We start from the raw sequence: 22,989 nt of genomic DNA on the forward strand, positions 1-22,989 counted from the left end.
CTCTCAGAATTTATCTTGCTTTCTTTTTCACTAGAGATTTTTTGGGGGTATGTTCTAGACTACCTCTTCTTCGCCTTTTGCCTTGAACAGATCTGTTCAGCACTCCTGGATCTTGTGTCCCTCTCCATCGTTCACGCTCTCTAGTAGGGCACTACTCTCCTTTCCCCCATTAAGTGGTGGGCACTACTGCACAGGATGATTTGCTGCCAGGAGTACATACTAGTTAGCTCCAACCAAGGATTAAAATCCACTTAAGTTCCCCAAGAAAGACCAGCGATGTTGCTATATATGGAATGCAAGATGCACAAACGTAGGGGACAGTTTGATATCGTAGATTTTTCTTTTTTCTTTCTTTTTTTTTTTTTAAATCCTTACCTTCCATCTTAGTTTTGGTTCCATGTATTGGTTCCAAGGTGGAAGAGTGGTAAGGACTAGTCACTGGAGGATTGAATGACTTGCCCAGGGTCACACAGCTAGGATGTGTCTGAGGCCAGATTTGAACCCAAGACCTCCTCTCTCTGAGCCTGGCTCTCAATCCACTGAGCCCCCTAGCTGTCCCTAGACATAGATTCTTAATTTAATTCTGTTTTCTTAGTTCTGTCCATAGGTGGTATAATGGATAGAATGAGGGCCTTACATTCAAGTTGTTGTTCAGTTGTTTCTGTTGTGTCTACCCTTCATGACCCCGTTTGGGATTTTCTTGGCAAAGAAATTGCCATTTCCTTCTCTCATCTTATATGTAAGAAAACTAAGGCAAACAGGATTAAGTGACTTGCCCAGTTAAACAGCTTGTAAGTGTATGAGACCAGACTTGAACTCAGGAAGATAAGTCTTCTTTATTCTAGGCTGCTGCTTTGTCCACTGCAAATCCTGACTCAGACATGGACTAGCTATGTGACCCTGGGCAAGTCACTTAACCTCTCTGGGTCTAAGTTTCCTCATCTGTAAAATGAGGATAATAGTAGGATTGAGGATGTCTTTGTGAGGTTAAAACAAGTTAACATTTGTAAAAAGCTTTGCAAACCTTAAAGCTTTATGTAAATGATAGGATGCTGATGATGATGACAATGGTGGCATTATTTCAGATCAGAAGGTTTTACTAAAGGTGTTTTTCTTTATATCTTACTGCAATTTTAGTAACCATTTATCTAGTGCATTACTTATTAATTTTAAGTCCCGGATTTGGGGAGTTATGCTGAGACCCTTGTAATTATCTGCTATTCTTCTCCTCATTTCCATTTTTGAGAGATTTGCTAAACTGATACATCAGGGGAATCTTATAGATATACTTTACCTGGATTTTAGCATATTTTTTTACAAGTAACTCATATTATACATTAAATAGGTTAGATGATGGTATAACTAGATGTATTTTTAATTCATTGAAAGACTGAATCCAAAGAGTGATTGTTAATCATTTGATTAGTTTGAAGGAGGTCTTTAATTGAGATCCCAGGAATCTTTGCTGTGCCCTGTACTATTTAACAATTTTAACTAATAATTTGGATAAAGACATAGATGACTTCCTTTTCAAATTTTCAGGTGACATTAATCTGGAAATGATAAATCATACCATGGATGACAGGATCAGGATATAAAAATATTTTAACAATCTGGAAAATAGGGCCAGATATACTAAGGAGAAATTTAATAGGGATAAATAGAGTCTCAAAGTTGGTTCCAGAAATCATTTTTACAAGTACAGAGAGGAAGAGAAGCTAAACAGAAGTTTGTCTTAAAAGATTATGGATTTTAGGGGGCAGCTGGGTAGCTCAGTGGTTTGAGAGTCAGGCCTAGAGACAGGAGGTCCTAGGTTCAAATCTGGCCTCAGACTCTTCCCAGCTGTGTGACCCTGGGCAAGTCACTTGACCCCCATTGCCTACCCTTACCACTCTTCTGCCTTGGAGCCAATATACAGAATTGACTCCAATATGGAAGGTAAGGGTTTAAAAAAAAAAAGATTATGGATTTTAGTGGACAGCAAGCTCAATATGATAATATTGTTTGATAAGAAGGTGTAATAATAATTGTTTGATATCCCACTATGTTCTTGTTTATATTAAAAGAGTTATTATAGCTTCTTGGAATAAAGAGTCTCAATGCACTCTGCCCTGATCAGACTTTTATTTTGATTATTATATTAGGCTCCAAACAACATATTTTATTTGGGGAATGAGGGCAGGTTACAACATCCCAAAAAGAGCAGCCAAGACAATGAAAGTCCTCAGGTTCATGCCATTTTGAAGATCAGCTGATCCTGGCAGTGTATGCCAAACCTTACCTTCTTACCCTAGAAGTTCATTCTTTCTGTCCCTCTTCCTCTGATGGGTAATTCTTCCCAGAACTAACATTTTAAGGAAAGCACCCAAGCCAACCATGTCTTCATTTCCTTTTGGACTCTGTTCCTGACTCTGGAGTTTCTCCTCCCATGCCTCTCCATTCCTTTCTCCTGCTTCCCACTTTTCAGCTTCCTTGTGTTTTCTCTTCCCTATTGAATATAAACTCCTTGAGAGAGAACTATTTTTCTTTCTGCTTATTCCCCTCCCCGCATTGTTTAGCCAGTTCCTGGCACATAGTAAGTTTAATAAAAATTTGTTGACTTGACTGAAGAAAATAGTGATGAATTAGGTGAGACATGAAGGGGAGGCATATGTATATAGGATTGTTATACAAAAGAGGGATAACATTTTTTTTCTTTTTAAACCCAGAGGGAAGAGCTAGGAACAACAGACAGAAATTGCAAAGAGGCAGATTTAGCTTAGCTTTATATAAAGAAAAATTCTGTATCTTCTCTATCCCAAAGTCAAACCATTGCCTCAGAAAGTAATGTATTTGTCCTTATTGAAAGTCTTGGAACAAAAGGTGAATGATCATTTGTATTATAAAGTAGAATCTTTTTCTAATATATGGTGATTAAATAAAGTTTTTTCAACTCTGAAAAATCCTAGTAAGGTCATAATTACAATCCTGAGTTTTCCTGTAAAAAAAATACTTCAAACGTACAGAATAAAAAGAAGTTCAAGTACCAAGGAATCCCAGTTTGACAACTTGACTTGGTAGTGGCTATAGTAAACAAAGGAGATATTAGAATAAAGTATTCCACAGTGCAAGAGATAAGACTTACAACCTAGAATAACATCTTGCAAATGATCCTTCAAATGAAAAAAAAAATGACCTGTAATGAGTTAAAAGTATTTCCTTTGAAAAGATCTTGAATAGAAATTTGGGAGTTCATATACAAGAGTCAAGAGAAACATAGACAGTTCAATTTATTTAAATAGTTAGAAGGGATCGTATGATGGTGTCATGCAAATATTCTAGTAATTTGAGGAGAAAAATTGTCTCTGGATCTTTAGTGGAGCTTTTTTTGAGAATTTTATTTACTTGTTGGATTACATTGAAATTGCCAGATATCTGCCTTCCTCCTCCCCATCTTTCCACTAGAGAATGTATCATTTAACAAAAAAGAAATGTATATATAAACTATGTCTTTCATATTTCTTGTTCACTGTTCTTTCTCTAGAGGTGAACATTCATAAGTTATTCTTTATACATTAATTCTATACCTATGTAGGTCTTACCATGCTTTTTAAAAAGTTAATTTACTCATCATTTCTTAGAACCCAATACTATTCCATCATAATCATATTCCAAAACTTGTTCATCCATTTCCCAATTGATGGGTAACCCCTTGATTTCCAGGTCTAGAACATTATTGTTTTCAAAGACTATTCGGGGAGTTACAAAAGAAAAAATAAAACTCCTAGATGTGGATTAGTTCCGTTTTGGGGATTTGAAGAATGCAGTCCTGTAGGAAGGAGAAAGATAGGATGGAATTTATTATCATAATTGGGGTGTGTTGGAAAAGCATGCAAATGTGGAGGCAGGGATTGGGAGAGTCGGTATCAAATAAACCTCTTGTCGGAAATGAGCTTCCTTGATGTTTGGAGGCATTGGTACATTTGCATACCATACTATTCTAGGTCTGAGCACCAATGTAGATGCTGCCCTTTCATAAAGGCAAATGAGTTTTGAATGAAGGTTGTCTGCCTACTTTTGCAACATATGTTTTTGCATAATGGACACTCATTTAATTGATGATAATTTAAAAATTCATTAATGAGGATAGAAAAATGTTTATTATTATAAATTATTGCATTTTTGAAAGTTTGTCACTTTTTTGTGGAATCAGTTTCTTTTAAAGCATACAATTATGTATAAAAAAGTGTGTGTGTGTTAATATAATTTTTTTCTTCTTTAAAGGAAGAAGATTGTCATTTCTGAATCAGCTATAATCTCCCTCTGGCTTCGTCACCTTCCCAGCCTGGAAAAAGCAACATTGCATCTTTTTGAAAAGTTAATCTCTAGGCACAGAAATATTCCAGAGGAGATAGAAGACTTTATAAAAGATTCATTATTGGTATGTGCAGTCTTTTGATAATGAGAGAATTTAAAAAATATTATGCTTAATGTAGTTTGCCTTAACTAAAGAAAAAAAAACCCCACAAGCAAAAATCGTTGGAGTCTTTTAAATAAATGTTATGCTTTCTGCCTTGTACCCAATGTGAGCATCCTTTCTATGTACTTTGTACACAATATAGAAGATTTAGTAGAGATCTGAGATACAATTTGCTCTATGGAATAACATAAAAAATTATTGAACATCTATCTTTTAAAAATAATTTTATTGATATCTTGCTTTTACATCTCTTGCCATTTCCTAATATATCTCTCCTTCCATCCTTTCCAGAATATCTGTCCCTTACAACAGAGTTTTGTTACAAGAATGACTATCAAAAATCTGACATTATTTACATTATTCCATAATCATTGTCCCTTACTTTTTCAGAACAGGTAGGGAGGTGCCAACTCATTTCTGTGGAGTCAGATTTGGCTATTTTAATTTAATAGTGTTTAGTATCAGTTATTTTAAATTGTTTCCTTTTGTATCGTGCCATCATCATGTCTAATGTTTTCCTGATTTTGCTTACTTCAATTTGATCTATTCATTTATGTCTTTTTGTGGTTGATTCTATCTTACAATAATGTTCATTACATTCATGTACTGTACATTACCTGGTTGTTGATTATTTAATTCATTGGCTTATTTTTTGTTTCCAGTTTTTTTCTGCTGCTCTATTTTTGAGTATATGGGACCTGTTCATTATGTTGTTGATGGGGTAGATCCCTAATAATGGAATCTCTGGAACATTTGCCCTTTAAGAATGTAATTCTAGCTTTTCACTAAATCCTCTGGAACACTTCTCATGCACAAGTCTTTGTCAGTCATATACTGCCACATACTTGTTCCCAAAGTGTTATTCTGGATTGCCATTTGAGTGATTTCTAACTATAATCCTTCACAAACTGTGGTATTCCATGACTCAAAGCTATTCAGGTCACCAGAAAAATATAGTTAAAGAGAGGCTCCTTTGATCAGGGTGTGGCTTAGTCAGTAAAGCACTGACCAAATTGCCAAAGACAGTTCAGTCTGATCTCCGTTTTTGTATTCAATTTTGACTTGAGCCTCTTGCTTATCTACTGTCTAAAAACAGTACAAGCCCCAAACAACAAAAACTGTTTTATGGGATATTTGGTCATCTCATACAATGTTCTCATGAGAAAAGCATTTGCAAAAAGATTATGAAGAAGATAAATGACAACTTATCCACTAACATCTATTGCAGAAGATGAGGAAGCCAGGAAACTATGAAAAACTCCATTTAAATGATATGCTTTCATTCTCATTTTGTAAAGGTATCCTTAAGGTAGGGAAATGAAAATTATGTTGGAAAACATGGTTCAGGGATATAAAATGAGAAGTGCCAAAGATTTGCAGAGCTAAACAAAATCCTCACACTTAGATATCATGAATACTTTCAAGAAGAGAGGAAGATGTTCTATGTAGTAAGTGTAGATAAAACCAAGAAAGCCTAGGAACTATTTCAGCTAGTAAACATTTGCTCTCTTTGCTAAGTGGAGAGAAATATGTGACTGAGAATATCCTTTTTTTAATGGAATATTATGGTGGAAGATTATCAGTAATAGCACCTGAAAAACCAGTGAGAAAGAGTGGAGGAAAAACAATTATTTAATTAGCAAGAGACCCAATCAGATTGTTCTGAAGGGCAAATAAAGATGAAACTGGAAAAGGAAGACAATAAAGTGACATAAGTTGGAAAAAATTCATAAAGATTTCTGTAGCAAATTATTTTCCTTAATAACAATAGAACTATAATGTTTGAACTCTAATATCCCAGTGTAATACAATGCATGAGGGAGTAGGAATTGCACTGAATCAAATAACAGGAAGCACAGTTGCAATAAAGCAAGTATACAGCAAAGAGGACCATGCTGAAACAACACATTTTAAGGACATTGAATGATTATCAACATATCTGATAAAGAAAAGGATGCCAAGCACTGTGGAGAAAATAATGTACCTTGGTATTACCCCTCCCAAAAAACCCATAACCCACAATTTATCAAGCAAATTTCCCACCTATACAAAATCTTTACAAAAGCAATCTACATATTTATTAAGGGCATTGATACTGAACATGTGAGAAGGGAATAGACACATTTTCACAAACTGTGAGACCTCAAGATACTTGGTTTACTTAAAAAAACATTTTATCTGATAGAATCAATTCAGCTTTAAAGATTCTCCTTTAACTAGGTATGTTCCATGTGTGAGTCAGTTGCATGAGATTATTTGAAAGATTTAACACAACTTTCTTCAGTAACTTGCTTATTATGAATAGAAAAACAAAACAAATCTCAGAATCATCTTCCTTCTGTGATAAGGCACAAAGGTTCTCCTTTCCCTTGTACCATGGGTTAAGCTAGTTTTTCTTTCAAAGAGGCCAGGGCTGTGCTTGGGTTTTAATTGGTTCAGGGGCCAAGGCACCTACCTGGAACAGCTTCCTGGTAGCTTCTGGCTGCTTTGACTTGGCTTCCTAGTCACCCGAGGGCATGAAAAGGCTCGCCTATTTGGAGTCAGGGCCCTCAAAACCTGGTGACTGTTACAAGACCATTTAAGTCACCATGCTCTTCCCTGCAGACCAGACTCCTTTTGGAGATGGGGGGAGAGTGGGAGAAAATGTCTTCCTAATTTAAGTATTGGGATATTTTTGTTTAGTATCCTTTATCTGATATGTCAAAGCAAAACTTTTTTTTAATTGTTTAATGACATACAGGTTCCCAATTTCATTCCATCTTCAAGCCCATAATTACAGGGTATCATCCTGAGTCAACCCTACCTTAATACTAGCCAAAAAAGTTTGTTGCTGTTATGGAAGATTTCTACCCCAGGGCTAAATGGAATAGAGATTCTCCATATTTGTTGAGATTTTCCAGATTTGCATCTGTTAGCAGACAGTATTGTGCTAATGATATCAACACTTGGGATTTTGATGTTGTTCTGTGTGTTTCAGTCATGTCTGGCTCTTCATGACCCTGTTTGGAGTTTTCTTGGCAAAGATATCAGAGTGGTTTGCCATTTCTTACTCCAGCTCATTTTATAAATGAGGAAACTGAGGCAAAGGGGGTTCAGTGCCTTGCCCAGAGTTACAGAGCTAGTAAGTGTCTGAGTCTGGATTTGAACCTTCTTGACTCCAGGCCTATCACTTTATCCCCCCGTGCCACCTAGCTTCCTGTCAGCACTCGCAATGTCACCTCCTTAATGACATCTGTAATCACCGAAAAGAGTTTGGCCTAACCATTCCCACAGGGAAAAAACAACTGGACAAATAATGTCTGTTGTTGGAAGTTTTTCTATCCAGTTGGATGGATAGATAATACAGAACTGGTCATTATTATGTGTATCTTGTATGGATAATGCCAGTGGATAAAGTGGGCTCAGAATGAAACAGAAGAATAGACCGTTGAGTCACTGCACAGTGCTTTTAAAGAACCTCAGGCTTCTCCTTAAGCAAAGCCCTTTTTGAAAAAATCATCAACATTCTCCTGGACAGCAGTCTAAATTCTTTAGAGACATTTCCCGAAGAATTTATTTCAGAGGTCACCTAAAGGTCCGTGAAAAGGTGCATGTTGGACATGAGTAGGATAAACCAAGAATTGTTCAAGGGAAGCAGCATAAAGGAAATCATAAGGGAGATAATCTTTTCTTTCTTTTTTTTTTTTTTGCTGGAAAAGATAAAGTTTTGTTGGGGTCATTCGTACATATGGAATGTTAAGATTAAAAGTATCTCAAAAGATTCATTTTGGGGGTAAGAATATTGTTGACAATATCCATTTATTGGTTAGGCCAGCATCCTAACCGATGAGGTAACTTAGAGGTCAGTGGCCCTCTCGAATGACCAGAGACACCCAATCCTGGTAAGGTAGCTTAATAAATAGTTTGGGGAGCTCATTCTCTAGCCTTAGGGAGATAATATTCTTGAAATAGAAGGTGAGCCAGTAATGTAGCAAGAGCAAGGAATGAAAAAAGATAGGCAATAAGGGCTTCCCTGATCTTGACAAAATGTGAAGAGAAATAAAGGAAAGGCCTCAGCATGTTGTGTGGGACTCCTCCAACCCCCGCAAGATTTCCAAAAAGTAGACAACAGTCTTACATGATGGGAGGGAGGGACGGAGATTAGGTGGAGAGAATACCCACTTTGGTAAGACTGCTAATCCTTTGAAAGTATGAATTTGAGACAATCGATCAATTGGGGCCTCATTATCTGTCAAATTATAGAATGTGTACTTTGTTTTATTAATAATGGGAACACCTGACTGCTTGATAAAATATTCTCTTTTAGACCCTTAACCATTACTTGTTGCCCCCTCCCAGTTCTGAGCAACACATTTTATTATTTTGTTTATAAATAAAGCAAACAGAGCAATTAGGTGTCTCAGTGGATAGAGTGCCAGGCTTGGAGTCAGGAGGACCTGCTTTTAAATCTGGCCTCAGACACTTCCTAGCTGTATGATCCTGCACAAATTACTTAATCCCAGTTGCCTAGCCCTTACTGCTTTTCTGCCTTGAACTGAAACTTTTTATCGATTCTAAGAGAAAGTATGGATTTAAAGGAATCAAGAAATAAAATAAAAGAAAATAAAGTGACTATCTGCCCTCCTTTCCCACCTCTCAGTCCCCTCCTCTGCCAGGTGTCAGGGGTGGAGGAGCAAAGAAAAATGAAATCCTTACTTTGTTTTATTGTTTCTTTATTCCTGGAGTCATTAGCTTCAACTTGCCCAATTCTAATTTTAAAAACATTATTTTCTTCAGTGAAATTTTATACCTCTTTTTCCATTTGGCCAATTCTATTTTTTAAGATATTATTTTCATCAGTATTTTCGTGCCTCTTTTTCCAAGCTGTTAATTGTTTTTGTTTTTCATCACTTTTCCTGAATTGGTCTCATTTCTTTTCTCAATTTTTCATCTTCCACTCCCATTTGATTGTGAAAATCTTCACTGAGGAGAGAGGGATTCTTATTGGATTTGTGTGCAATCTGGTTTTTTTTTTTTTTTTTTTGAGGCTTTGCTTATAGGTATTTTCAGGTTTATATCTTCCAAATTGTCTTGAGCTTCTGTCACCATAATAGTTTTTTATGCTCATATTCTTTTTTTTATTGTTGTTAGTTACTCATTTTTCCAGGATTTAAAATGTTTTTAATTCTTTGGGCAGCTGGGTGGCTCAGTGGATTGAGAGTCAGGCCTAGAGATGGGAGGTCCTGGGTTCAAATCTGGTCTCAGACACTTCCCAGCTGTGTGACCCTGGGCAAGTCACTTAATCCCCACTGCCTAGCCCTTACTGCTATTTTGCCTTAGAGTATTGATTCTAAGCTGGAAGGTAAGGATTTAAAAAAATATTTGAATTCTGTTGGGATTCTGTTGGATTCTGCTCACCTCTGGGCTAGGAAGATATTGGAGTAGGTCACTCTCCCAGGCTTCAAGGTTTTTTGCCCTGCTGTTTTCATAGCTTAGTTCTATGATTCTATAAGTTTTCAGTGCTTCCAAGGCAGTGTAGGCTGGGGAGAGGTATAGTTCCTGCTTTACTGGTTGGTGAAAAGTTCTGTGCTCCCCTGGGACTGCAAGTATTAAGCCTTTCTACCCTAGAAGTACTTCTAATAATTAGAAACCTGCTTCCATGTGCCCACAAGTGCTCCCCTAGACCCTGCAACTATACAGTTGCCAAACAGTCTCCAATCCTGTACCCAGGGCCCTCATAGAAGTCCCCTATAATTTCTTTCTGACCAAGTATGCAAATCCCTTGCCTTTGGGGGAGGGAGTAGGGATAGGGAGGGAGGATGAGAGCTTCTGGCACTGCTGCTGGTATTGCAATCTTTGCTGCTGCCTACAAGGCCCATCACATTGTCCTCTGGACCAGCTTCCAACCCAGGCTCACAGAGATGTCTTTCCAACCTCTTCCGGTCACTTGTTCATTGGGTGAATTTTTATTCTTGGGCTAGAAAGATGACCTATTGTAGTTTCTCCTTTCATTTCCTGATGGTTACTGGGTCCATCATGCTCAGGTTGGTGTAATTATGGTGGGGAGCCTAGCTGTACTACTTCTTCCAATTTTACCATCGTGTCTAGTCCCTCCTAATCATTACTTGCTCAGTAACTAAAAGGTATGTTTTTCTTTTGGAGTTGCCCTTTTTAGGAACTGTGCTAAAAATATATATGGACTGTGGGAAAAAAATTCAGAAGAATATGGCATATCTATGCTATATCTTTCTTTAATGAGTTTCATTAGTATTTAAATATTTTCTCATTAATTTTCATAACCAGAAGAAGTTGTAGATACCAAAGACTGTCTAAACTATCTTTTAAATTTTGGCAAATGGAGTATAGAGAAGAGGATCATTTTTTCACATTTAAGTATTGTTAACCAGTGGGGAACCAGGTAGGATATATAGATTTCCATTTCCTGTTTAAGATTTAGAATATAGATTATGCTAACTTTTTCCCATGGAATGTTCTGAGACTTGCTGATATATAAATGGGACTGAATAAAACTTCCCTTTTATTTTGAATCTAGGCACTGGTTTTCTGATAGGTCATTCATTCTCTCTCACATTTGTCTTTCCTTTATGTTATTTTTGGTAGCTTATTTGTATCATGTTTCTATTTAAAACAATATTTTCTTTCATTTATCTTATTGCTTACATAATTTCTACCATAATATTCTGTGCCTTATCTCTCATCCCATAGAAACTGATTTGTCTTCATCTGTATATCAGTTCAGGATAAAATTCTTAAATTAACTGAGATAACTTTGCAATAATTTCTTATTTTTTGCTTCATTAGTCTATAGGTAGATCAAATTAGATCTAGCTTATTTGAAAGTTTACCGGATGATCTGGCTTTGATGACAACCAAAAAAAAAAAAATGAAAGACTTTAAACTTTTAATTTTTAAAGGCCTTATTAGAACATCTACTTACTTCCATTTTCTGACAGCATCATGTCATATCAGAAAAGCTAGACTATATCCTGTTTTTTAAAGCATTTCCTCAACAAAGATTTAAGAACCTTTGATTTCGTGAACCCATTTGAGACCTTGACCTTACTGTCATTAAATTCTTCTCATAGCTACATATCCCTTATGCTACAATTTAAGTTGATCTCCATTCTCTGTTTTAGAATTATTATTGTCTTTTAGTCTTCTCTAAGACAATTCCAGGTATTTTAATATTTTTTCATAGGCTTTATTTTCTAACTCTATGCATTTTTTCTGGTTATTGTCTGAACCTTCTCCTTGTCCCATTATGTAGATAAGAAATGGGTAAAGCATTCCATAAAAATACAACACTGATATATGTTAAAGTGGAAAAATACTCCCATTATATGATGCAAACACAGTTTTTGACTTCCAGTTTACAACTGAAGCTCATCTCCTTTAAGTCATTTCTACCTGGGACAATCAATTCATAATATTTATAAAAAAACACCAAGTTTTATAGTATATGTTACATTGTTTAAAAGGCCTTCTTTTTTTAGAGGAAGGGGGATTCATAAAGGGTAGTATTTGATTTGATATATTGTACACTTGTCGCGATGTGACTTTAGAGTGCATCATGGTTCAAGAAGGTAATTACAATATAAAATGATGAGCTCAAAGGCCCTGACAGAAGGTTCTTATTTGGAAGGTTCTTATTAGGACATTTTAAAACTATAGTGCCAATAGACCAACTAGAAAAGGAATTAGGTAGTGATATAACTAAACGATTATAAAAATAACTTGAATAATCTGCTTCATAATTGCATCATCTGACAAATTTATCACAGTATTAAATCAGGGAATAGTGACATGACTATGTAGAAATATCAGAGAGATCTGTGAGACCCAAAATAGCACAAGACTGCTATGCATGTTTCTTCTTACAGGAGAAACCTGATAGCCATTACATTAAATTTGAATTCTGAGAGTAATTAAAGTGTGATGGTCTAAGTAACTTGCATTTTATATAGCATATTGTTAGTTAAGTTTTTATCCTTTGGGAAAATATAGATTAGACTAGGAATTCTGTAGTTACCAAGACATAATAAAAACAAAAGAGAAGTGTTAGACAGGTTGCACGTTGGGAAATGACCTTCCTAAATGTTCTCTGTCCTCTCAGGAACTTGAAGGCACTGCATTTTCCTTGCAACTATAAGAAAATAAAGAGAATTATGTGAAAAGCACCAGCCTTCTTAAATGGAATCATTTTTCAGGAACCTATTTTCCTTCTCAGCTCGGCTTGTGGCTTTCTCTCTCACAACTACATGCCTACCCACAATATTTTGTTGCCTCTAAATGAATAACAGTGTTAACCCTAGTTTGTCGTTTACTGTGTAAATTGTGTTAGAAACTCTTCAGAAGCAGATGTCCTTGTGTTTTGGTGACAGCCAGGGTACAGGAAGACTATAATCCGCAGATTCAGATTCTGACCTTAAAAACTGATGTCACCTCCAACTCTGAAAGCCATTCACTAATTATGCAGCTTTCTTGGCACCGTCCACTTTCCCAAGCCTGGCTCAGAATCAGAAGTATGTTATGTTTTCCAGTTAAGATGCAGGCTTTGGAGCCCAGAATGCTATTGTTAGGATTCGACATGAGAGTGGAAAGTGCTGGGTGGGTGGCATGGCGACACTATGTTGTGCTACCAGCCAGCATACCAGGCTTTACTATTGTACTCTGGTTCCCATGCCCTTCCATTACCCCACTCCTTTGGCCAGTCCACAGTGCTGACATTCCTGCTAGGTCCAAAAGAACTGCTTACTCACCTTTCACAACTAGATTTGTTCATAAAAAAGAGGTAGGGAATGGTAGATAAAGGAGAGAAATATACAATGATGCAAATACATCATTATTATTATTTTGCACATATATTATTTTGAAATCAAAGTTTCCTTATTGTTTTCCAGCTAAGGAGTCTGCTGAGCTGAACTAATATTTTTTTCTCCACTTTTTAGAAAAAGTGTTCAAACCAGTGTTATCCTTATTTGCTTACATAAGGGATAGGACAAATGAGGTTATTTTTATGCTCTCGGTGAGACCATAAAATGTCTTAAATGAAAATTCCTTATTTGCAGAGTTTTGAATCCATTATTTTATTTTCTAAAAGCTGAAAAAAATATTGTAAAAAATGAAGAATTTCTTCCATCTTGGAGAAAATCTTTGTTTGTGGTTGTATGACCTTTCCGTAATGACTTGGTTTTGAGTAACTGTTATGTCTTCTCATTTATTAATCCTCTAATCTATAGCATATAACTTAGCAATACAAAAAAGATTTTTTTCACAACAGCAAGGAAAAATTTTGTCCTAACAACTTGTTGACAGACGGCAGGAATCCAAACTTGCCAGAATGGTTACACTAACCACTGTGAGCCTCTGGGGGGCACCAGATCCTTTGATGCCATCCTTTAAAAAAACAAAATGTTTTATTGATGCTTTTTGCCTTTACACAGTCATTTTAATTCCCATCCCTCCCAGATGGAACCTACCTAATAACAAAGAAAAACAATTAAGCAAATTTATCATAGGAATATAGTTCTTTATCTGAAAGGAGATATTACTGACCACATCTGTCAAACCCTGCTTCAGTAACCACATCCGACAACATATATCATGCTGTGCTAGTAGTTCCTTGCTTTTCTGCCATTAGCAGGATGGTATGTTACATTACCTGTTCTGAGACTTTGGCTGTTTTCTCAATAATTTCAAAGTTAGTGATCTTTTCTTTTTAGTGATCTTTTCATCTTCATTGTTATATTTATAGTGTAGATAGTTATTTTGATTTTTTCTTTTGTTCTTTACCATGTTATTAAAGTCTTCCCATGTTGTTCTGAATTCTTCAGATTTATTATTTCTTCCTGCACAATAATAATCCATTAATTACATATTAGGATTTTTTAGCCATTCTCCATTTGATTGACACCTACTTTGTTTTTCTTTTTTTTTGCTACTACATAAGATGCCACCATGAATATTTTGGAATAAAACATATTGGACCTCAATTTTCTATCCTTTTTGATTTCCTTGAAGTATATGCCCAGTAGTGTGATACCTAGGTCAAAAATTACTTAGAGTTGCATTCCCTTTCCTGAATAATTTCAAATTGATATGCAACAGAATGAGACAAATTTCCAGTTCTACCAACAGTATAGTAGTGTGCCTGTCACCATCCTTTGCAAAGTAGGGAACATCATTTTGAAGTTTCTTTTTTCTATTAAAGTTAGAGAATTGGAGCCTAATCAGAGAAGTTAAAGGAACTAAAGTAGTCGTAGAACTGAGCATCTTTAGAAGTCAAAGACTAATACTTAAGGCAGCAGAATGCCAAGGATCCTTTACTCAGACTAGTCTGCAAAACTCATCTGGATGTAAGAAATTGAATTTAAATTCTGGTAAGAGGAATGCTGCTTTGTTCAGACTTTTATTTAACAATCAAAACAAGACATACCTGTAATAATTTGTCACTTTGTCTTCCTGAATTTCTTTCTCCCCATTCCTTATCCCATAATATGAGAATAAACCTATATACTTAAAGAGCAGAGGTACATTTGGTATTTGTTAAGTTAAACACAAAAGTACTGGAGTGACAGATTTATCACTAATTAAACAGTAATTGCATGTACTGAAAAAAAAATGTTCCAGTATAAACAGCATCTGGTAAGGATTAAAAGAATATTTTTTCCAAACTAAAACTTGTTGAAAGCGGTTTGTATATTTTGAAACAAATAGATCCTGTAATGTAAAATGGATGTTTACATTCTTCTTATTTAGTGTTTTTTAGCACTGGCAGAAATAAAAGGATAATGTCACAAGGAGAAAAACATATTTATAGGTATACCTCCCTTTAATGGTGGAAGCTGAATTTTGATAAAATGGATCATTTTCATAATTTTTTTCAATAAAGTCAAGCCAAGGACTTCATTATTATAAGAAAACCTGGTGTAGAATCCATATTTAAATATTAGAGTGTAATCCTAATATTTAAAAAGTAGAATCTTTATTTAAAATCCCTCCTATGATATAGTTAGTTTGGATTTTTGCAAAAAAAAGGTATTCCTAATTCAGAAAAAATGTAATTTTAGATTAGAGAGAACAGGTGAGCCAAGTATGTGGTAGCCTGTGGTGTAAATTAATGGTGTCTGGATTTGTCTGATCAGTTCTTACACTGTTCCTTCTAAAGCCCGGTTTTCAACTCCACTACTTGACTAAAATAAAAATGTTATCATTTCTTAATTGCAAAATCTAATTGTCTTCTCTTAATTCTCATCCCCTTTGCCTCTTCCATTTTTGACACTACTGAAAACCCCTCTTGTAAATGCTTCCCTTGCCTTTTAGGTCACTGCTCTCTTCCCCTAGCTTTTAGTATCCCCTAAGATCCTCTTTTCTTCTTTCCCTACGATCTCTCCATTGTTCTCTCACCAGCACTTTGAGTTCAGAGTCTACATAGCCAGCCTTAGTCTCTCTCTCTCTTTGCTGCCAGTCCTCCACCACTCACTGCCTGTGGGACATCTCCACCTGAACAGACATCTGCAATTCAGCATGTCTAGAACAGAATGCACTGGTTGCCTCCCCAGTCCCCAACCTTCCTCTCTTCCAAACTTTCCTATGCCCACCCCCCCCCCCAAAATACCACCATGTTCCCAGTCACCCCTTGTGGTCACTGAGTCTAGGGACAAGAAGACCTGAATTCAAGCTATATGGCCTTGTTCAAGTCACTTAAACTCTCTACCTTGGTTTCCTTATAATTATAAAATGGGGATAATAAAACTACCTACCTCCCAGGGTTGTAGTATTATTTAGCACAGTGCTTGGCACTTAGTAGGTACTTAGCAAATGCTTTTCTTCTTCCCCTCCCTCAGTCTTTCCTTCCCCCATCATTGCTATGTCTTGTTCATTCTACCTCCACAAAACTTCACATCCATCCCCTTAGCTTTATTTGCCCAGGTCCTCTTTGCTTTTGTATGCAACTTTGGCTTTACATTTCTCCTCTTCCAAATGAGCCTCCACACAGTCACCAGCAAAGCCCTTGTCAGGTACTGGCCTCAGGACAGAATCTTACAGGAAGCCCTGACTCCTCATCTTGCCGATCAGCCTTTCCTTGAAGTCGTCTTTCTCCCCTTGCACCCCTGTGACTGTGCTGAGCTCAGCCTCCTTCCTGCAGAGCTGGCCTGGCCTCTTCCCTGACCACTCTCTCCCTGTTCCGCCTGCCAAAGCCCTTTCTTCTGCCAGGGCTGAGACTATGAAGGACTCCCCATCCCCACAGAGCACCCCTCTTCTTCTGCAAGTTACCTTTTGTTTTCTTATCTAGAGACATCTGTCTTCTATCCCCTCAGGAGAAGGGAGTGGGCTTCTTCCCTTGTTATCCTCTAGAATGTAGACTAACAATGCACTAACGCACTAGAACATAGACTAAGGATGGGCAGTGAGCTTGGAATTTCGTTGATCTAAGGTTGGCGCATTCTTGGGGACTTATATGGTCTTAAAGAGTAGAGCCCTTAGAAATTAATTGACATTAGGACTGCTAGGTAGCTTAGTGGATTGGCCTGGAGACAGGAGGCCCTGGGTTCAAATTTGACCTTGGACACTTCCTAGCTGTGTGACCATAGGCAAGTCACTTAACCTCAGTTGCCTAACCCTCATTGCTCTTCTGCATTAGCCTCCATACTTAGTGTTAAAGGCAAAAAGGATGCTCAGGGTTAAGTAGTAATAAATATTTGTCAAAGACAGTATTTGAACCCAGGTTTTCCTTTCTAATGTCAAATTCTATCTACTCTGAGGGTGCTGCCCCTTACCTTGACTTTGGATATAATAGATATTTTTTTAAACCCTTAATTTCGGTGTATTGTCTCATAGGTGGGAAAGTGGTAAGGGTGGGCAATGGAGGTCAAGTGACTTGCCCAGGGTCACACAGCTGGGAAGTGGCTGAGGCCGGGTTTGAACCTAGGACCTCCTGTCTCTAGGCCTGACTCTCACTCCACTGAGCTACCCAGCTGCCCTATAATAGATATTTTTTTAAAATTTTTGTTGAATATTGATTTGAACTATAGTCATCTGATTCTTTGAAAGATTCTGTTTATAAGACAATTATTTTAAGTTATATAACAATAAACTAAAAAGAAAAATCTCTTCTAGGTCTATGCAAAATAAATTTATTTTAGTGGAAAATAAAACAAGAAAAAGTCACTGAAGTGTGAGAAAAAGGTAGATTGTTCCTCACATGATTGTTCTCTGCTTCTTGTCAGTCTCTAAAATCTTAGATTTCTCTTCCTATTCCTAAGTTTGAAACTAATTATTAAAAATGATAGAAAAAATAGATTTTTTTCCTTAGATTTTGCCACTTTATCATCTGTTCTTTCATCTGACCTTAGTTAATGGTTAGATGAAATGAAATGGTTATCCACACTGAAAAGAGACAAAAAGTACCCAATTAAACAATCACAGTCTCCAAAGAGTAGGAATTACTGTTACTGAAATATGGAAGAAATAATACTGGCCCTCATTCCCCACCTGTACACACAGAGTTGCAAATATAGCATTATTACTCAGCACTTAGTAGAGGGTAGGTCATCTTTTATATTCAATTTAACTCAGATGAGGATAGGCTATCTTTTTTTTTTTCTATTTATAAGGAAAAGAAAAAAATATATAATCCTAAGAATGGAGAAAAAAATATTAAGACTATGGAAAGGAACTACACCAAGGAGAGGATTTAGGGTAGTAAGGAAATATCCCAGCATATGAACTGAGAAGAAACTATTGAATGTCATTTACAGTCAGTAATATGTACTGGAGACAGAAGCCATATTTCAGTATGTGATGAGTGAATCAATATTCTCTGTGCCTAGCACATAGTAAGCACTTAATAAATATTAAATGTGCTCAATTGCCATCTTTCTACATTCTTTTTCAGATACATGGTTATGAAGTAGGAAATGAAAATCAAGTCAACTTCTTTATTACATCCTCAGTTGGATTTGAAATAGCTCACAAATGAAAATAGTTAAGCCATATGGAGAAGATAATATCCTGATAAGCAGCAGATTTTGTTGGGATGTAGAAAAACAGATTTGTAGACAGGAAACAGGAAGGGATACTTTTTCTTTTCTTATTTTTATAGGAAAGAGAATGCCCTAATTCTTAGAAATTCAGAATAGAATATAGAAGATCTGTGTGGTTTGAGAATCCTGAGAAAATATCTATTTATGTTTGGTTCTTTGAAAGTTTTTTTTAATACAGAAAGCTTATATCTTCTATATATTTCCTATTGCTATTGTGAAAGATACTGAGTGAATTTCAATAAATTAGCTTTGATCACCACATAAAAACTACCCTTGTTTCAAAAATGGTTTTAAGAATTCTGCTGATATGAAAAGCATCCAGAATTTTGCTTTTGTGATTTGATGTCACCAAACTACTTCCCTGGCCTTGATGCATTTGAATGTTCATGGGGATATTCACTGACCATTAAATGATGTGCTTGGGGAATGTAAAGAGTTTCTCTTTCAAAATGACCAATAAAGGTTTCAAATAAGAAGGGTCTGTTCAAAGCTTCAAGGCAGCAGAAAGGAAACTGTTTTTAAAATGTAAACTTCTACAATGACTATTTAAGTAAGTTTCCCTTCCTCCTGATGGCTTAACTATTTTTAAAAAATAGGTCACAGGTTATGAATAACTAAAAGTTAGAAGTTTCAGATAGAAGGGCCTTTACAGAGACAAATGCATAAGAAGAAGAAAAGTAGAGAGGATGCTACATAATATGAAAACACTACAGAGTATATAGCATAAAGGAAAACAAAATTCCAGTTATGTTTTCTTGAATTAAATTAACCATTTGAACATTATTTTTTTATTTCCTTAATTATTCTGATTACATCCTTATTCTATACATTTGGTGAACTTATTTCTTCTTCTATTTGGAAATTATAATAATACTCAATGAATTCTTGCTGGCTCTTATGTGGCTTTCTTAACATTGAAGGAGAAATTGGGATAACTAAAAGAGCAATTGGATTTGTCGTCACTCTGTTATTTAGTCGTGTCCAACTTTGCAAATGTGGGAGCAGACAGGTTAATTGTCTTACTATCTCTCTGAGTCACACAACAGGTTAGTGACAAAACCTGCTTAGCTGTAATCAATACTTTTGATCCTTAGTTGAATATTAAACTACACATTTTAATTTTAAGAAAAAGTTCTTATTAGTTATTTCCCCCCTAAGTCTTCCCCATTTCCTACCTTCCTTTTTACTCTAGAGGGCAACACTGGACTTCTGGGCTAAGATGGCTACAGAGTTGAAGGAACTTTATGACTCACCCTAGTAGTGATCACAACAAAATGTCTCAAAAGGACAAAAATCAAAATCAGATGTGGGAAGGGGCTCTGCCAAGAGGCGCAACCTTGAAGGTAGGCAAGGTTTGGGCATTTCCATGCTGTAAGGGGGTAAAATTACTTCTACCAAAGTGTGAGCTGATCACACACACACACACACACACACACACACACACACACACACACACCACACACACACACACACCAGAGTCAGGGTGAAGGCTGGGGCAATTTCTAAATTCTCAAGAGCTGGCTGAGGGCACCACAGTCTTATCCCTGAGGACAGTGCAAGGTCTTGGTGCCCAGACTTGGCCCCCAAGGCTGAGGAGCAAGGAGAGATAACACAGAGATGGGCTGCCCACAACAGACACTGCAGAGACTGGAAAAAACTGCTCTGTATCTCTGTAGCTGCCTGCCCTCCTCACTCAGATTTCTGGCTGAGAAGGGAGGATAAAACTAACACAGCAATGGTCCCCAACACCTAAGAACTATAATCCACAAGTACCAAAAGAATAAGATAAAACAGAGTGAGCCTTGGACACTGGATAACTTCTATGGAGAAAAAGAGCAGAGTACAGAGTACAGCAAAGAGTGACAAACAAGGAAGCACACCCCAAACTTTCCCCCCAAAATGGAAATTGGTCACATGCTCTTGAGGAACACAAAATGGAGTTCAAGAACCAAGTAAGAAAGATAGAAGAAAAATGGCAAGAAAAGTGGGAAATAGAAATGCAAGTAATTCAGAAAGAAAATAACCATTTAAAAGACAGAATCTCCCACTTGTAAAACTTGGGAAAAGAAGCACAGAAATCACATGAAGTAATAATAAGCAAATTGGAGACCAGAATTGACCTGTTGGATGCCATGAAAAAGCAGGATAGACCAAACCGAAAAAGAAAATCTAAAGATCATAGCTGAAAATCAGTCTTTAAAGACTAGAATTGGGCAAGTAGAAGCTAATGATCTTATAAGACAGCAAGAATTATATAAGCAAAATCAAAAAAAGAAAAAAAAAGAAGGAAACATGAAAATATCTCATTGAAAAGACAACTGACCTGGAAAACAGGTCCAGGAGAGACAATTTAAGAATCATTGATCTACTTGAAAACCTAGGAAAAAAACCAGAAGTCTTGACATCATATTACAAGATGTTATCCAAGAAAACTGCCCTGATATTCTTGAGCAAGAGGGCAAAACAGACATCGAAAGAGCCATAGATCACCCTCTACATTAAATCCTCAAAAGACAACCCCCAGGAATATAATAGAGGGCAACACCATATTCCTATACCTCAGACTCACAACCTGGCTTGCCCACTCTCTCTTAGACCCCCATATCTAATCTGTTGCCAAAGCCCGTCTGACACAAATATGTCATCTTCACTGCCACCCCTGCCACCACAGCTCTAGTGCCAGCCCTCCCTGACTTTATATCCTCCCTGGATTACTGAAATAGCCCACTGGTGGCTGTGCCTGCTTCAGCCTCTGCCTGTTGGCTCCATCCTCCTAACTTGTTTGATAAACTCCAGCAGCTTTCTGTTGGCTCCACGAAGAGAAACAAATGCTGTCTGGCATGTGAAGCCCATCATAATCTAGCCTCCTCCTGCCTGTCCAGCCTTCTTACACTTCACTACCCAACATGTACTCTTCCATCCAGTGATATTATTGTCCTGGCTGCTCCTGTGCCTAGAATGCTTTCCCTTCTCCTCTCTGACTGCTGACCTTCCCGCCTTCCTGTAGGACCCAGATAAAATCCTGCCTTCTCCAGGAAGCCTTTCCCAATCCCTCTTAACCCCACTGCCTTCCCTCTGTTAATTATTTCCTATTTACTCTGTGTATAGCTTGTTTGCATATATTTATTTCCCCACTAGATGTAAGCAACTTGAGGACAGGGTCCGCTTTTGCCTCTTTTTGTATCCTCAGCATTTAACATAGTGCCTGGCACATAGTAGGTGTGTAATAGTATTTATTGCTTGATTAACACATTTTTTGATCTATTAGGATCTAAAAGTGCTCCTCCTTTCAAATCATTTCTGTAGGAATATTTTGTCTATAAACAAATCTCTGGAAAAACTATTTTAGTAACCATAAATGAAACTCGATATATAGTTTTTTCTATTCATGTTCGATTGTTTTTCTGTACTGCATGTATGATCTTCGTTAAACTCCTACACCAATACTCAGTGTGGCGTGGTGGTAACCCTGGGTTTTTGAAGGTTATACAACAAGTAAAATCAAGCTATTGCAGGTCCTACCAAGGCGGGGAAGATTCTTAGTACAGTCCTGCCAACTGACAATGTCAGCTGTTCAAGAACCAGCCTATCTAAAATTCAGAAACATGGTGGCCAACATGGGATGACTCCTCCTGACTGTCTGCTAAGTAGGAAAGAGTGCTCAACATTAGTGTAATAATCAGTGCTTTGAATATTGGAATGAATATGCTATTGACATATTTCTTCAATTTTATTTTTATAGCCTAGCATTTCTAGTTTAAAGTTTCCTGAGAAACTCTTCTGGCATTTTTTCTGCAAAATATGTATTAAGGATTCAATATTCACAGAACACTTCATACGAATCAGTTAATGGTTGGCATCTCTGTTATTAAATATCAGGAAACTGAAAAGACAGCTAAATTACTTGCCTAACGTTAGAGGAGAAAATAATCTGGCTCTTCTCATATTTCATAGACTTAACCTTTCTGCCAAACTTTTCTTAAGTAGATAATTTACTTTTTAACATTGTAGTTATTTTGGATATGGATGCCAGGTTCTATGGGGGTTAGGAAAAAGGGAAAAGATGACAAAAAAGAAGTTTCATTTAGATGTTATCACTTTAAAGTGGAGGATTGTAACTTGGAGGTCACAAGGCCCTGTCCTTAAAACAATCAAAGATAAATCTTTTGCCAACACATCAATTCTATTTCCTTTTTATTAACGATTACTTGGAGACTTCTGTTACTAAAAGCATTTTGCTTTATGCCTGGGCAGCCAGCTATGAATACTCATGAACACTAGATGGCATACATTCAATGCAGCAACTAAAAACATAATTTTATGACTGAATATAATGAGTAGGAAAGCTCATGGAAGTGAGGTGCATTCCTTTTTTAGAGTCTGGCCAAAAAATAAAAATAAAAACTTGAGAAACAATGTCTTGGTTTCTGGGAATTGGGGGAAAATTTTTTTGTTTGTTTTTATTAGTTGGGTGGGTTGTTTTTT

At 36.6% G+C, this 22,989-nt stretch overlaps 1 protein-coding gene across 1 annotated transcript in view; it reads left to right on the plus strand.

The window, feature by feature from the left end:
* FANCC (FA complementation group C) overlaps positions 1-22,989 on the plus strand; it is a 167,218-nt gene that overhangs the window by 100,124 nt on the left and 44,105 nt on the right. The window contains exon 7 of the mRNA XM_044661369.1: positions 4,264-4,420. Coding sequence (XP_044517304.1) covers positions 4,264-4,420 — 157 coding nt within the window. The remainder of the gene's footprint in view (positions 1-4,263; positions 4,421-22,989) is intronic.

This window comes from Gracilinanus agilis, chromosome 1 (genome assembly GCF_016433145.1).
Source record: "Gracilinanus agilis isolate LMUSP501 chromosome 1, AgileGrace, whole genome shotgun sequence".
Lineage (NCBI taxonomy): Eukaryota > Metazoa > Chordata > Mammalia > Didelphimorphia > Didelphidae > Gracilinanus > Gracilinanus agilis.